The sequence below is a fragment of the Chelmon rostratus genome, chromosome 9, assembly GCF_017976325.1.
Source record: "Chelmon rostratus isolate fCheRos1 chromosome 9, fCheRos1.pri, whole genome shotgun sequence".
Classification (NCBI taxonomy): Eukaryota; Metazoa; Chordata; class Actinopteri; order Chaetodontiformes; family Chaetodontidae; genus Chelmon; species Chelmon rostratus.
This window is the reverse complement of record NC_055666.1, coordinates 23,686,411-23,701,306: the sequence shown is the minus strand read 5'-3', so window position 1 is coordinate 23,701,306 and position 14,896 is coordinate 23,686,411. Positions and strand designations below refer to the sequence as shown.

General features: G+C 37.3%; 1 protein-coding gene across 4 annotated transcripts in view; it reads right to left on the bottom strand.

Moving 5' to 3' along the window:
* Positions 1 to 14,896, bottom strand: part of ldb2a (LIM domain binding 2a) — an 87,211-nt gene that overhangs the window by 51,914 nt on the left and 20,401 nt on the right. For all 4 annotated transcript variants that reach the window (XM_041943946.1, XM_041943948.1, XM_041943949.1 and 1 more), the window contains exon 2: positions 13,586 to 13,688. In XM_041943946.1, the coding sequence (XP_041799880.1) occupies positions 13,586 to 13,688 (103 nt within the window). The remainder of the gene's footprint in view (positions 1 to 13,585; positions 13,689 to 14,896) is intronic.

The window sequence follows — 14,896 nt, the reverse complement described above, 5'->3', positions numbered from 1 at the left end:
GAAGCAGAGGAGGGCTGTTTGCGCCATCTATTGTTTCTCAAACTGGAAGGGGAAGCTGGTTTTGTTTTGCTCCAGGGCGCACAGAGTGTTGAGAAACAGGAAGCCAGGGGACCTGCCCATCCTCACGGACAGCTGGTGCCCTCCGATAGCTGTTCCCCCTTCCTGTTAGCTACATTCAATGGTTCCCACCCAGATCCCCGCCACCTGGAAACCAACCCTGCTGACCACTCTCCACATAGCCTATATACAGACCATAATATAACTAAAAACGATGCCATACAATACGATGATGTAGGAGTCCTGGTTTAGAGGAGTTATTTTGGGTTCCCTCAACTGACAGGCCCACCTCACCATATCTAAGACTCTGATTTATCCTTGATGGTAGCAGTGTAGTCATCCACTAAGTAATAAGAACTGGATTTGAGGTAATTTAGAAGATGTCACCACTACATAGTTTGACTACCAGAGCACTGACAAGTTCTTAAAGTTCTTAAGTTCTTAAGTTCTTAAAATAGGCCACTTAGTATGTACAATAATAATAAAATCCATTCAAGATGTGTGTTTATATTTTCACTTTACTTCCTACACAGGACATTCTCTTTTAAGTGAATTAATTCCACATCTCAATATAGTTACACTTCAGGAATAATAGGAAATATAACATACGGATGAGATGCACCCATCAAGATAACAGTATTTTCTTAATCCACATAGCATTCTACAGTAATTTATAATATCCCATTTGTTTCCACTATACACTACAATCAGAATCAAGTTATACGTCTTTAGATGCAATCTACTTACAAAAAATATTTTAAAAAAGCATTCAAGACTTTTTTCTAATGTGCCTGAAATTCTTAACTCTGAACTTATTGTAAAGAAAAGTTTTAGCTATTAGTCATGTGTTGTTATAAAAGAAGTCCAGAATACTTAATAGGACATTTTTTATGGTAAATTATGGGTCCTCCTGCCAGCAGCTAAAAGTCATAGCTCACTGCTCCACTATCATGCCCATAATTCCAATAAGGAAAGGACCTCTCCGATGCTATTGCTAGAGAAACTAGGTTGGGTTCAAGTCTCTTTCAGATAAATGTAGAACTGGAGAAAATTAACATCTTGTTTTCCAAAATCAGAGTAGTATTCTTATTCCTTCACTTTATTTCACACATATACAAACAAACTTGGGTGCTGTTGCTTAAAAACTCTGAAGTGTGTTCTTTTATTGTTTTATTTTCCTTCACGTCCTCTGTCGTCTGTAGTTTGTTGAAAGCACTCAATAAACAAAACTGATTTGGTGCAAGTGAAGTAATGGCATGCAAGGAAAATACTAATGGCACACAATAATAATTTTAAGGAAAGAGTCCTCTGTTTTGTTTTGTTAAAAATGAATTGCAGGTATCTCCTAATGTGCTTTACTTTCATGCCAGCAGGCTTTTTGTGCAAGAGTAGGTGTCAATTATTTTAGATATTGGATATTGTTTTAGAACGAAGGGCTACGATTCCCAGCAGCCTCAGAAGAACCCCATTATGTCTTTAACAGGCCTATCTCTTTCTTCTCTGGTCAAACAGTCCAACAAAACCACTGCTCATGTCTGCAGCTGTATATTTTCATCAGACTCTCAGATAAAATGCACACTGTGCTTACACCCACAGATTCGCACATACTGCATTATACAATCGTCTGGAGAATAACAGAAATCCAAACTGGATTCACATCAATTCCAGCCTCTATTATTGATTGGCAGGACTGCTAAAGGTTGATTAATAGAAGAGAATAATAATATCACAACATAAAATAACATTCAGTCTTTGCGGCTTGCTCACTCTGAGTTCACTTTGATGGTGATTCCTACAAATTTTAATTGCATCTGTTTTTCAGTTTAACCCGTAATTTAAGGCTAAAAAAACAGTATATCATGGTCTAATATTCACAAATTATTTTCCACTTAACACAGGGAGTCAGAGCTGTATTTGCCGCCAGTATGTTTTCATAAACTCTGCATGCACAAATGGAAGTGAGTCATTTAAAATATTCATTATCATAAAATGTTTAATATACTGCAGCAAATTAAACAACAAAATACATTTAATTATTGATGACGAATGCACTTAAAACATATGATTGAGACATTTTTATGAAACTCCAAACTCCAGTCCATGTTTTTATGGTTAAGCCCTCATTTTAATCTATTTTAATAGTTTTTCCAAATGTTACAAGCAGTAACAAGGAAAAATCGAGGAAAGAAAACATAAACCAAATGGGGAAAACACATGAGGAACATGTCTCTTTTCTTATGCTGTGCCAATACATTGATTGGACCTGATAGGGAGTTGACAGCTACATACAGACAAGTTGCTTCTGCCTCTTGTCATGGGAATTGAGCGACTGCTTCTGATAATTGTTGGTCCCTCTAAAATGAGCTGGCCTCACTCAGAAATTGCGAGACACGGCAAGAAATCGATTAATCATTTTAACCATAGAAATCCAGCTTCTATGGTGAAAGAAACATCCTTTTCTGCTTTCTTCTTGATAACGTGAAGTAGAAACCACCATGTTCATCCTTCTTAACTCCAACTCAGACATGTGGCATTCAGTCTGATTGGCTCCACAAACCACACACAGAGAGGAGAGGAGGTCAGTTGCAGAGAGGCAACAATAACAGGCTTATCGCTGGGTGAAAAAGTCAGAAATAGTTAAGCTCTTTTTTTCTGGCACTGACCAAACAATCAACAGGCCAAACTTGTGTCTTAATTGCCATTGAGCATACATTGTAGTTAGAAAGTGTATATAACACCAAAACCACCTTAGTTAGACTTAGAAATTGATTCCTTTAATAATAATTCAAAACAATGAATCTGAACTTTAAATAAACACCAAAAAAATGAACTACTTTAGTTAGTGTAGAATAGTGTTCTTTAGTCAAAATAGAGGGCTGCAACAGGATTGGGATCTCATATGTCCTACTGAACCCAAATCCAGAGTTGTGGTTGCAGGATATTTTTACTATAACACATGTGGAGCAGGCAGTCAGCATCATCATCAGGGGATGAGCACATGGAGACACATGAGAATAGGAGAGCGTAGTTGTATTAGTTTTAACTCTACATGTAAATGCACTGCCTTACAGTAAACCCAATCAAAGTTGGAATGGTCGCTTAACTTTGATGTAATCAAAGTGTATCATTGTTAACATTACGGATGCACTTGGGATTACACTACCAAAGTTTCAGGTTCCGTTTAGTTTTTCCCTCTTTCTAGATATATCTGTACTTGGTCACTTACTGTACATTTTCTCTAAACATCAATTCCATCAAATTAATTTGTCATCTCTTATTCAGATAAGGTCTGTCAATAAAAGCTGTGACACTCCTGACTTCGGACCTTCCAACATCTTGTCTGTATTGGTTTCTATGAAAAACCATATCAGGTATTAGAGAAGCAGGGAAATGCTGCATAACTTTTTTTATCCACTTTTATTTCTTAATCTCTCCAGCTGGAGCAGTTTTTAACCATATATTAAGGCTTATTTTCAGTTCACATCTGCTAAGGTAGCTCATTAAACAGTTGAGTAGCTGTGATAGCATTTCTTTAGATTTAGAAAAATCTATAACGGCTAAATGCGTCTTATTTTCCCTGCAGGATGGGGCAGACAGGATTTCAGAAGAAAGCATTGTTGCAAGCGGGTGTTCAGACAGGAGGGGGATCGTGGATCTGCGGGAGCCAGCGGTAATGGTCAGACTGTATGGACTGTGTAGACCTCTGGTAAAAACTTACTGATGGAGACACACAAAGACTGTTTTGTGTTACCACAGAATAAAATGAGCACCTCAGACACAGCCTCATCAAAACCTGTGTGCTGTGAGCTTCACAAAGCTGGTATTTACTGCTCGACTGTGATTTGGAAACCGTCTGTATCCAAGGCCAGACCACAAAGTTGAATAACACAGGGTTGGAGACACAAAACATAGATCAGCAAGCCATGGAAAAAAGTAATTCACTCATTTAAAAGCAGCTTCATGATCACCAGGATGAAGTCAAACACCGTACATGGCCTCACCAATCAGCATCTCTAAACACTTTTGAACTTTTCCACGTACATAGAAGAACTCATCCTTAAAGACAGGTTAAATATTTTACTACACACACTGACAATTAAATGATTGTAATTTTAAAAAATGAAGTAGTGCTGTCAAAGTTTGTAGGTTAATTGAAATTGACAGAAAATAATCAACAACGATTTTGATAATTGCTTAACTGTGAAAGCCATTTATCAAGCAAAAATGGTTCTGGCCACGCAAATGAGAGGATTAAGCAATTTCTCTGCTTTATATCATTGTAAACTGAGCATCTTACGGTTTTGGGATTGTCAGTCAGACAATAATCATTAATTATATGTATTAGTTAAAGAATAATGAATAATAAAAATACAACATACAGTTAGAGCCTTAGGCTAAAGTTATTGTGAAGGATGAAATAGCCCTACCTTGTATAAATGTTTATTATTCAGATATTGCAGACCATTTACATTATTTTGCCTGATCATATGCATTAAATAGATTTCTACACCCTCACAGTGTTTTCCTTATGACTCATTGTTTCTCTGAAGGGTAAGCTGTCATTCAGTCCTCTTTCCTACTCTCTGCATTTCTCTCTTCATCATTCTCTCTTTGCCCAATACATTTTAACACATAGAAACTTGATTAGTACATTGCCAACTGTCAGAAATATCACGAAAACACCACAAGCATAGTTTACAACAGATGGCAGTGTCGAACTATCCAGGAACAGAAGAGACAGCAAAATGTTAAGGCTATATAATTTGGTTTAAATCTATAATTTCTTTTTCTCCTCTCTCCCTCTGTCTCTCTCTTTGTGGCCGATCCAGCGCTGTGGTTCCCAGGCTCGGCTCGACTGTCAATCAGCAGCATCCTACATCTCAGCGCTGCAGCTGAGCCAGGGCCGCATCATCCCGCCTGCCAATCACTGCTCTACACCTTCAATCCATCCTATCCATCTCTCTGTAAAGCAGCTTCGCACCCCCCCCCTCCCCTCCTCCTTTCAAAACAACCCCCTCCACAGAAGCACTGAGATCCCCCTTTCACTCTCAAACCAACACACATGCACTAACACATGCACACACAAGCATTTGCCATCACTCGAACAGACAAAACACACTCACAATAAGATACAGACACGGAGGCATAGATGCACACACGAACACACAAACAGAAAAGCAGGCCGACACTGCACCACTCCCATACCTTCATTTGGGACTCCACCTCTCCTTCTCTTCATTCCACCACCCAATTCAATAATACGAGCCCCCTCCGACAAGCCCTTCCCCAAACCCTCCGCTGTCAATCTTTTATTCAACAGAAAGGGAGTCAGATCACAGCACTAGACTTATCCTTCTCTTTCAGACCTCCATTCAGGTTCTTTTGCACAGATATGGTATTAACTCCATCTGTAAACATCATTCTGATTTCAAGCCTGACTCCAAAAAAGTTGGGATGCTGTATAAATTGTAAATAAAAGAAGAATACAATCATTTGCAAATGAACTATACTTCCCAACAACAGCTCATGTAGTAATATTCTTTAGACAATCCAGTGTTTTACAAAGTGGTAAACCTCGCTGCATCTTCGTTAGTGAAGAGGTCTTGACTCTGATCGGCCATTAACATCATCATACAATCATATAGAAAGGACACACTGGAAAACAAATAACGTTATGATGACTGCAGGAATGGGCTACAGATGGAAAAACTTATTACATGGCTGTGTTATGCCGAGGGTACATTTATGATTGACCAATGACCACATGGCTTTGTGGTGTTATGATCCTATTTCAAGGGACCTAAACAAATCTGTTAAACCTTTTTTTTCCAATTAATATGAAGTCAAATTACTACAAGTCATGTGAAAGGTCACTTCTACTGATGAATCTCGCAGCAACCCTTCAGCTTTATGCAGCTTGTTAGCCTTTTTTAGTGTACCATTTTCATTCTATGGCACATTTACTGTATGGTTTATGCAGTTCGTTTAGCTGCTTTCACTGAACAAACTCTAATAATCCCACTGAATTTGATCTGCCTAACACCTTATCGCAGACAAACACACTTGGCAACTTCCTGGTGAACAAAGTGGAAAAGATCCACATATTTTCTCAGGAGTTGGTCAAAACAGAGCAAAAATTCAGACAGAACATAGAACATAATATTTTCACTATCTAGTTGAGGGCTAACAGCAGCCATACCAGGTTTGTTTAGATCTCATCATGTTAGTTTCAGGTCTGCGACAGTGTAGTTGGACGATAAATACTTTTCTAAGTGTTATGTTTGCAGCATACAAATTCCTTTTGTTTGGAATAAAACCATTTGAATCAATAAGCTGTGTAAAATGATTAATGCCTTTCAGAAGTTTTATAAATGGGACAAAGTACAGGGGCCTGGTCATTACTGCAGAGCATAACCCTGATGAAAAACTGCACATTACTTCTTTTGCTAAATATAAGACTGAAGCATAAAATAAACTGACAATTCAAAATGTCATATGTGACTAAAATGTGCAGAAGAAGTCATGTTTTACTGTATGTACACCAAGGCTATTTTTAGATACAATCACACCAAATTATGACTTGCTAAAACTGCTTATTAGTACGTGGTTGGTATGTGTAAGGTTGATGTTAACATCATCACATTTCCAACTGGACAAAATGTGAACACTGATTAAAAACTTCTCAGTTTTAATTCATAGCACCAAGTGTGTTCCTTGTTAATCTTCCATCATGGAGAGGCAGGTTGCTTCATCCCTTCACTCGTATTAAAGCTGTTTCCCTGTGTTTTCTTCCTCCTCATTATGTCCTCATGCTTGCTTAAAGATTATTAGCGGTGGTCATTTTATCGCTGCAATTATTGCGTGGTGCAATGCAAGAATAACTAGATGAATTGTAAATGTGTTGTGAATCACTTTCGCAGTTTGCCCTGAATCAGCCCACTAAACACGCAGAGTTTTCCCTCTCTTGTTTGAACTACATCTAAAATGAGCCTTGCTCTTTGATTGCATCATGGAGTGCAGCTTTCATCAGATGCCTCAAAGATTGCAGAGCCACACAAGGTACTGGGGCGAATGATAAGGCCATGGCAATTGGGGGTATAATTAGATAGAGTTCCTGAATATTTGGTGTAGAAAACAATAATTGGCCTACAACGATGGAGAATTGTTTTACACACATACAGGGGTACACAAAAATGTACCCAAACGCTCTCCCTCCGAAGATTAAATGGGATACGAACAAGTACATATTAAAAATATAAACATTTATCAAAGCAATATACTGTCATAGCAATTCAAGGCTTTAATAAGTTTTATTTCCAAAGATGCTATAAAATATTATGACATATTGGAGACTACAAATCCTCACTGCTCACATTTAGTGCTCTTCAGATCTTTGCAACAACAAGGCGAGGCAAGAAATAATGCAATCTGTCTGGATAAGCTGCTTATGTCGTCTTCTGACATGGTTATTGTTACTGATACATGTAGATTACAATTAGACCCAACAGACGATCTGGCGAAGTTTGCTTTTCATTAGTGACACAGGGTGGGAAATTATTCATACAGCAGTCACATGCTCTGCCTCTTAAGACTGTCATATCTCTGCCCTTACACCACACTGTCATTTGAAGGTTTTCTATCTCGGTCTATCGTTGGCTGGAAGAACAGCAAAATTGTCTTTTTAATTTGGAGATATTCTAACCACAGCAGCCAATGAAAATACCCTACATTTGAGATTAGGGCAGCAACTAATTATCATTTTGATTTGTTGATTATTTTCATTCAGATCAAATGTCAGAAAGCAATGAACACTGTCCATAACAGTTTCCAAAATCAAAGGTGGCATCTTGAACATGTTTGTTGTCTAATGCCAAAGGTACTGAGTTCACAACAAAATAAAACTGAAAAAGCAGTTAACGTGGATTTACCATACCATACCAAGACTGATAAGGGTTAGAGAGACTCTCGCCATAAAGTTGCTGGATTGAATCACACAATCACAAGAAAAATACACTGTAGTGGGGATGCACACATGACCTTCTCTCAAGACTGAATGCCTAATTTTTATGAGTAGCGGCAGACTCAACATATCTGTTTAACTAAAACCATGATGCGTTGTGTTTGGTTCTGTTAATTATTCAGTCAGGTAATAGTGAAAATACCCAATATCACTGATCTTGAGGTGACGTCTTCAAATAATTTGTTTAGTCCTGCTAGGAGTCCATTACCCAAAAGACTAAATATCTAAATGTATGAAATAGAAAAACAGCACATCCTCACATTTTGAGAAGCAGGATAAAGCGAATGTTTTGCGTTTTTGCTTGATAAATGACGATAATGATTTATCGATTATCAAAATTGACAAAGCTGATAATACATTTTCTGTCTATTGACAGAATCTGCCCTGGTAAAGCTGTCAGAATTGATTTCTGACAAAAGAATTGCAGGTTAGAAAACAGCAACAGAGTTAAAGAGTGCTCATGGAGGATGCGAATGCATTAGTGTTCATCCTCCAACAATTATCACACAAGCATTTCCAATATGATGCATTTCCTCTGAGAAGCCACAATGAACACCAGCTGGAGACAAGTTACAAAACACCTTAACACAGGTCTGTGCAATAAAAAAAACAGATTAGTTAAATTGGCTTTTCTAATTTTTCCTCTGCTGAATGTTATGAAATTAGAGCACCTCAGACTGGAGTGAAATGATTGTTTCCTTGTAATTATCGTATAAGCTATTGTATGACTCAAAAAACATAATTCAATTTCAACAAGGATTGGATTTCTTACACTTATTCCTCTATATATTATACAGAAAGTGTCACAGTGGAATAATAGGTCAATTATGATTGTTTTAAATGGAATATTAAGTAAACATTTTAACAAAAATAAACTTAAATATAACCATATGTGTTTTACATGCTGCAGTTGTATAATAATACACATATATAAAGACTTGCCCTTCTCATTTGTTGAGTATGTTTGATCTTGAAAGATACAAATGTTCTCTCTACAGTTTAGAAATGCCATAACAAATCTTGTGTGATACTGTTGAGCAAAAATAAAGATTTAAAATAATAAGCACACTCCACCACTTCAGCCTTAGGATTCACATCCAGAATCCATACTGCTGCATACTGAGAACTTCTTTTTAAATATGTTGTCCTACTCAGTATAACTGCCTTGAAATACTTTGTTCCACTGAAAAATGTTACGACCTTTTGTTGTAACTCTTCCAACATGTATGGTTGGCCCTTTTAAACGCTAGTAACCACTCTCCACCTCCTACACCCTCGCATCTCCGCTGGTCAGTGCTGCACTGACCTGCGTGACGATAACTACATATATCTGTGCTTTTCATAGGGCTGCAAGCAAAAATTATTTCAGAGTAAGGCCAGTGGCGGTCACATTTACATTTTGTATGTTAGGCAGTTAGCTGATGCTCTTGCACAGAGTGATGAACACTAAGAGCAACAGCAGAGTGAGCTTAAATTTCTGCCAACAGTAAAATCAAAAAACAAAGGATGCAGGAGGCAAAGCCCCCTGATAACAGCCAGGACAGAAATTCCTGCACCACAAGAATGATTCTGTATAATAGAAAAGGTGAAGAAAAAAAGCTTAAAGGAATAAAGATAGACGTTTTTGTTCCCCGAAAAAAAAAAAAACACAACATATTCTCATCCAAATACTGCAACTGTCTAACATATAATACATGCCAAGCCACATATTAGTATATTAATGTCTACATAATTATTCATTTTGTCACCACTATGTTATCGTCATATAGTCACAGTAAAAAGAAATCCTTGCAGTTTATGGTGGATATATTTAGTATCATATTTACACTCAGACTTAACTTTCAAATGTCTCAAACCCAAACCAACGCTGAAACAAATGTGAAAAATGAAACAGGTATAAGGTTAAATATCTTTTGATGATATGCAGTTATATAAGTTATATTAACTTTGGATTTTGGACTGGACAAACAAAACAAACAAATAAACAATATGAAGACCTCAGGTTGGGCTTTGGAAAACTGTGAGCTAAGAAACGCTAAAATGTGTTAGCATGTAGCACAAGTCTGAAATCTGCAGTGGACACTGGATGATGAGTCTATGTTATGATAGTTTATGGAAAGTAAACCCATACGTCATTCTCCCCAAATATGCTAACATAACCTGAAACAAGACACTGAAATCCTCCTACCTGCTGAATCATTCTAACTTGTTCAGTAACTGAAGCAAAAATTGAGACGATGAGAACGACAATGACAAGCCTTCGTTGTATGATTCATTGTCCTGTTGTTTTCTATATATAATGCTGCCAATGAAAAGCCTAGACAGACAACATCATCACTTTCAGAAGGTGTCATTCTTAGTTTTTCTTTTGACTCAAATCTGTAGCTGGGTACATGAGGGTGATGGATTTTTCCCTGGTGTTTGTGTGTGTTTGTGCATGTGTGTAGCGTTGCACACCTGAATGTGAATCGAGGAACACTCACGAGTGACGGTGAGTCATCATCGCCATGGTGTTAAGCCTCCCGTTCCCGGGGGAACAGGGTTACCGTCTCTACACCACTGGGGATTTTTATTTTTACATTTGAAAAGCAAACCAGGGCCCAGCTCACAACAATCCTCCGCTCCCTCTCTCCTCTCTCTCTCACTGTCTCTCTTCCTCCTCCATGACTGAGTTGAATCACAGACATACTTATACACACACACACACACACACACACACACACAAACACACACACAGATACAGCAGACACTACACACATCTGCTCATTTCAGAGCACCACGTCCTTATCTATGTCTGTGTGATATTCAATATGTTTCAGATATCAAAACATGAACCTATGCAGATGAGATGAAGGGGACAATATCACAAACTCAATAACAGCCTCTCTGCTCTCTGTCATTTGCTGCCGAAGACCACATACTCTAGCTGCAGTCTTAGTGTTTCTAACTTGAGTTCTTTGTACACAATCACATGTTGAGAACATTTCATGAAATTCAGGCCTTTGCATCCTTTACATAAAACCAACAGGAGCCTATGAGAATTTCCTACCAGGAAATTTAACTTATAGAAATAGGTCGTTTTTGACATACACTTCCAAATAGGGATGATCCGAATAGGGAGGCAGTTTGGACTTTGCAGTTGCAGGTGGTTGAAATTGACTGGAAAGACAGGAGAAAGCTTGGGGAAACACCTCTGAAGCTTATCAGTTACACATTTGTGGATTTGGAGGGAGTTACGTGGTGAAACAGATTTAACTGCCCATTTCTTCTTTGCAGTGTCACCACCGGTTGCCTGGCAACCTCACTGAGATGCCAAGTTTCCATGAAGCCAATGTTGTTCGCCAAAAAACTGTTACAGCTAATAACTCCCCCAAAAAACTCATAATGTTGTTTTAAAATTTCTGTTTTGGTTTAAACAAACAACATACGTGTTAAATAGTGTGTTGGAGAGATATTGGTAGGCATAGTTTTTTAACTTTGCACAGAGGTAGGCTAGCGGTTTCCCCTCTTTATACTTAGCTAAGTTAACTGCCTCCTATCTCCAGCTTCATATTCAATGCACATAGCGATACTAGTCTAATAATCTGAGGATACTATAGTCTTTTGTTCTGGCCATCAGTATCAATTATTTAAATGTTGTTTCTAAGGAATTATGTTTTATTCCATTAGTTTAGTATAGTAGTTGCCTCTCAATAGTAGGAATGGGTCATGATTTTTTAATTTTCAAATAATCATTAAATTATAAAGAACTGAATCTTCAAAGAGTGGTGGAATAGTTCCTAGTGAAAATCAAATACTAATCTTTTGCTTGAAATGCCATCCCTGCTAAAAACTACAGCACCAATGAGCCTCAGCCACTGTTGCTATGGAGAGGAAGCAGGCAGATACGCAAATCTGAGCTGTAGCATATTATTTGTTGTTGTTGTAGTTGGAAACAAAACGGCATATTTTCACATAAAAACATTGAAAAAATAAAATTATTTTTGAAGTAAACTGTTACATTTAGCTGTTCCAGCTCATCAAGCTTGTTCCATTCGAAAATAATAAATAAGATGTTAAGCCTAGATGAATAGAAAACTGCACAAAGCACAAACGTGAGGCTTTAAACAAACCTCCTTCACATATGAAAGTGGACTTGACAACTTTTTTTTTCCAAACCCGGGACTCTACACACTATACAATCTGCGCTGCCCTCTCCTGACAAACAAAGTCCCACTGAGTGGTATTTGTGGTACTGTATTTTTAAAAGCATTGGGTATTTTGAAATTGAGTTTTTACCCTTTCAGGTTGCTGTAGCTGGTCAGAGTGTAGCGTTTCAGCTGCAAAGTAGCAGTTATCGATGTGAAGTGAGGAGCTATTAATTCGTTTCCACAGAGCATACGAAATATTTGCTGTTAAGTATGAGCACACTAGTAAATGGATCGTTTAAGATCATCACCATTGCAATGCTAATTTTCAGTGTGTTACTGACAATGTACAGTAATTTCTTTTACAGACAGACAACATACATCATGTTTTAGCATCAAGCTAATGGAGCAAGCGCTTGTCAGTTTGTATATCATTGATTCAGAAATCAAAGCATCGCTTCAGAATTTTAAAAAAGAGTCACAATACTTGAGTGAATCAATTTTTTCGCACCCTTAATGCCTATGCAAATAATAAACATTACTTTTACATATATAAGCCTGGAAACCCAACACGACTCCTCCAACGCCTCAACTCTATTGGAAATAAAATATTTCCAGAACAGTAATAATAATGTATCAGGTTGTTCAGCTGTCCTCTTGGTAAAAAAGTGCCTAGATAGCAGCAAACTGTCATAAAGCACCGGCATTGTGATCTTGTACAAAAGTAGACATTTGTGAAGTGTCTCAATACAGATATACCCAATAATCGGCCTATTTTCAAGATTGTGGTTTACATTTACATCTTTATCTGAAAAGCACAGGCCACAGTACAGGCCTGAGATGAAATTTTCAATGAGAGGTAACAGAAGTTACGTTATGTGCAGCAATCACAAACAGAGGAAAAACTATTGTTAGGAGAAGCACAGTGCAGAAATGCTTGACTCAGTCCTATAGATCTTTCCTTTTCTTTTCTTTTCAGGTTCAACATTTTTTTTCTTAGAGGTGTTTAAAAGAATTTGGGGAAATGTAGGAAATCAATAACGTAACAGAAGAAGACAAAGCACACTGAAGAAAAGTGGACATACCAAATAACACCCACCCGACTCCACCCATTTCATTACCTTTCATGAAGGATGTGTAGACTTAAAAGTCATAAATAAATATACCATCAGTAAGCAATGGTGTGAGGTGTGAGTTTTGTCATTTTTAAAATAAAAAGAAAAAAGAAAAGATGTTCTGCTGATGTATCATATTTAAACTCACATAAAGAATAATAGGTTTCAACTGAGCTAATGGACTTTTCTTTAATTCAATTATTCACAAATTGAAAATGTAATTAATTGATTATTGGTGGTTTTCAGAAATATTATGGGACTCTTACTGTATCTCTTTGGTCCATCTTCGAGGCAGAAGGAGAGTGTGAGAGTGGCGTCCTCCTCAAAAAACTCTGTAGCAAAGGCATCCCACCACAAACTGTCACTTTCCTGTTGAACAACAAAAAGATGACAACAGTTATACCAACATGAACACTATGGTTTTTTTAAGAACTATTTTTAGTTTTTGAAGTCTTTAAAAATACAGAACATGCAGTCTGTAAAAGTGTGTCATTTCAGCTATCCCCTCTGTCCTCTACAACAACTATGAGTTGTTTTGGTTTTGAATGAAACTCTTATTTAATAACCCAGTGAATTTCCTTTATCCAGGTTGTTGCTCTTGTGCTACTGCATTTTTTTTTTACATAAATTCAATACTGATTCATTCTGATAAGACAAAGATATTGTGGCCATGCAGGCTTTTCTATGAGACAAGATAAAAAAGAACATTGTTTTTTGATATACAGCATGAAGTCAGCAGTGCAGGGCAAGTATTCCCTTTATTGTAGATTGGCTTGCTTGTTCCTTTTCATTAAAGTGAATTTTATGAGCTTTATTTAAATCACTGTTAGGGTTTACAAAGGGCTTCAGCAATCAAGTATGGGCCGTAAAACAGTCAAATACAAAAACAAATTATGACAGAGTCATAAAAAGACATCACAACATGAAGGATAAGTACAAACGGCTAATAGCTACAAAAAATGAATTAAAAGCATATCAAAAAGATTCTATTACTCGGGTGATCTCAAAAAGGATCCTGGCTGCTGGCCTAAGCCTCCCATACAGGTCGATGTAAAACCAAAGCCTGGTAACACCCTTTACTTTTCTTAAGCCTGGACTTTGGGAGAGCCCTGCCTGAGGCTTCTACTACTCTGAATTACAAGCTGAGGTCCAACAGCTTTATAATTCACTGTTTCTTCTACTTTCTACAGCAGCTGAAGATAACTTTGGTATCATTGTTATTAATAGCATTATGACTATTTCTTGTAGTATCAGTAGTTGTGGTGGTGGATTTTTATATTTATTTCCTTTCATTTATTAATAAACAAATGTGTCAAACAGATGCATGCTTGAATGCTATTATTTTGGTTGTGGCAGAGAAGTGACAGCATTATTGCCAGAAGCAATAGTTGTGGTAATTATAACAGTTGTAGCAGCCAATTAGTAACAGTATCACTAAAAGAAGCAGTAATAATAGTTAGACAAATAGTAGCCGTAGTAACAGTAAGAGTAGTTTGAGCAGTAATACCAACAGTTATGTACAGTTATGGTACCTGTTGTAGCACTAGTGGTATTAGTAGAAGTAAAAGTAGCAGCAT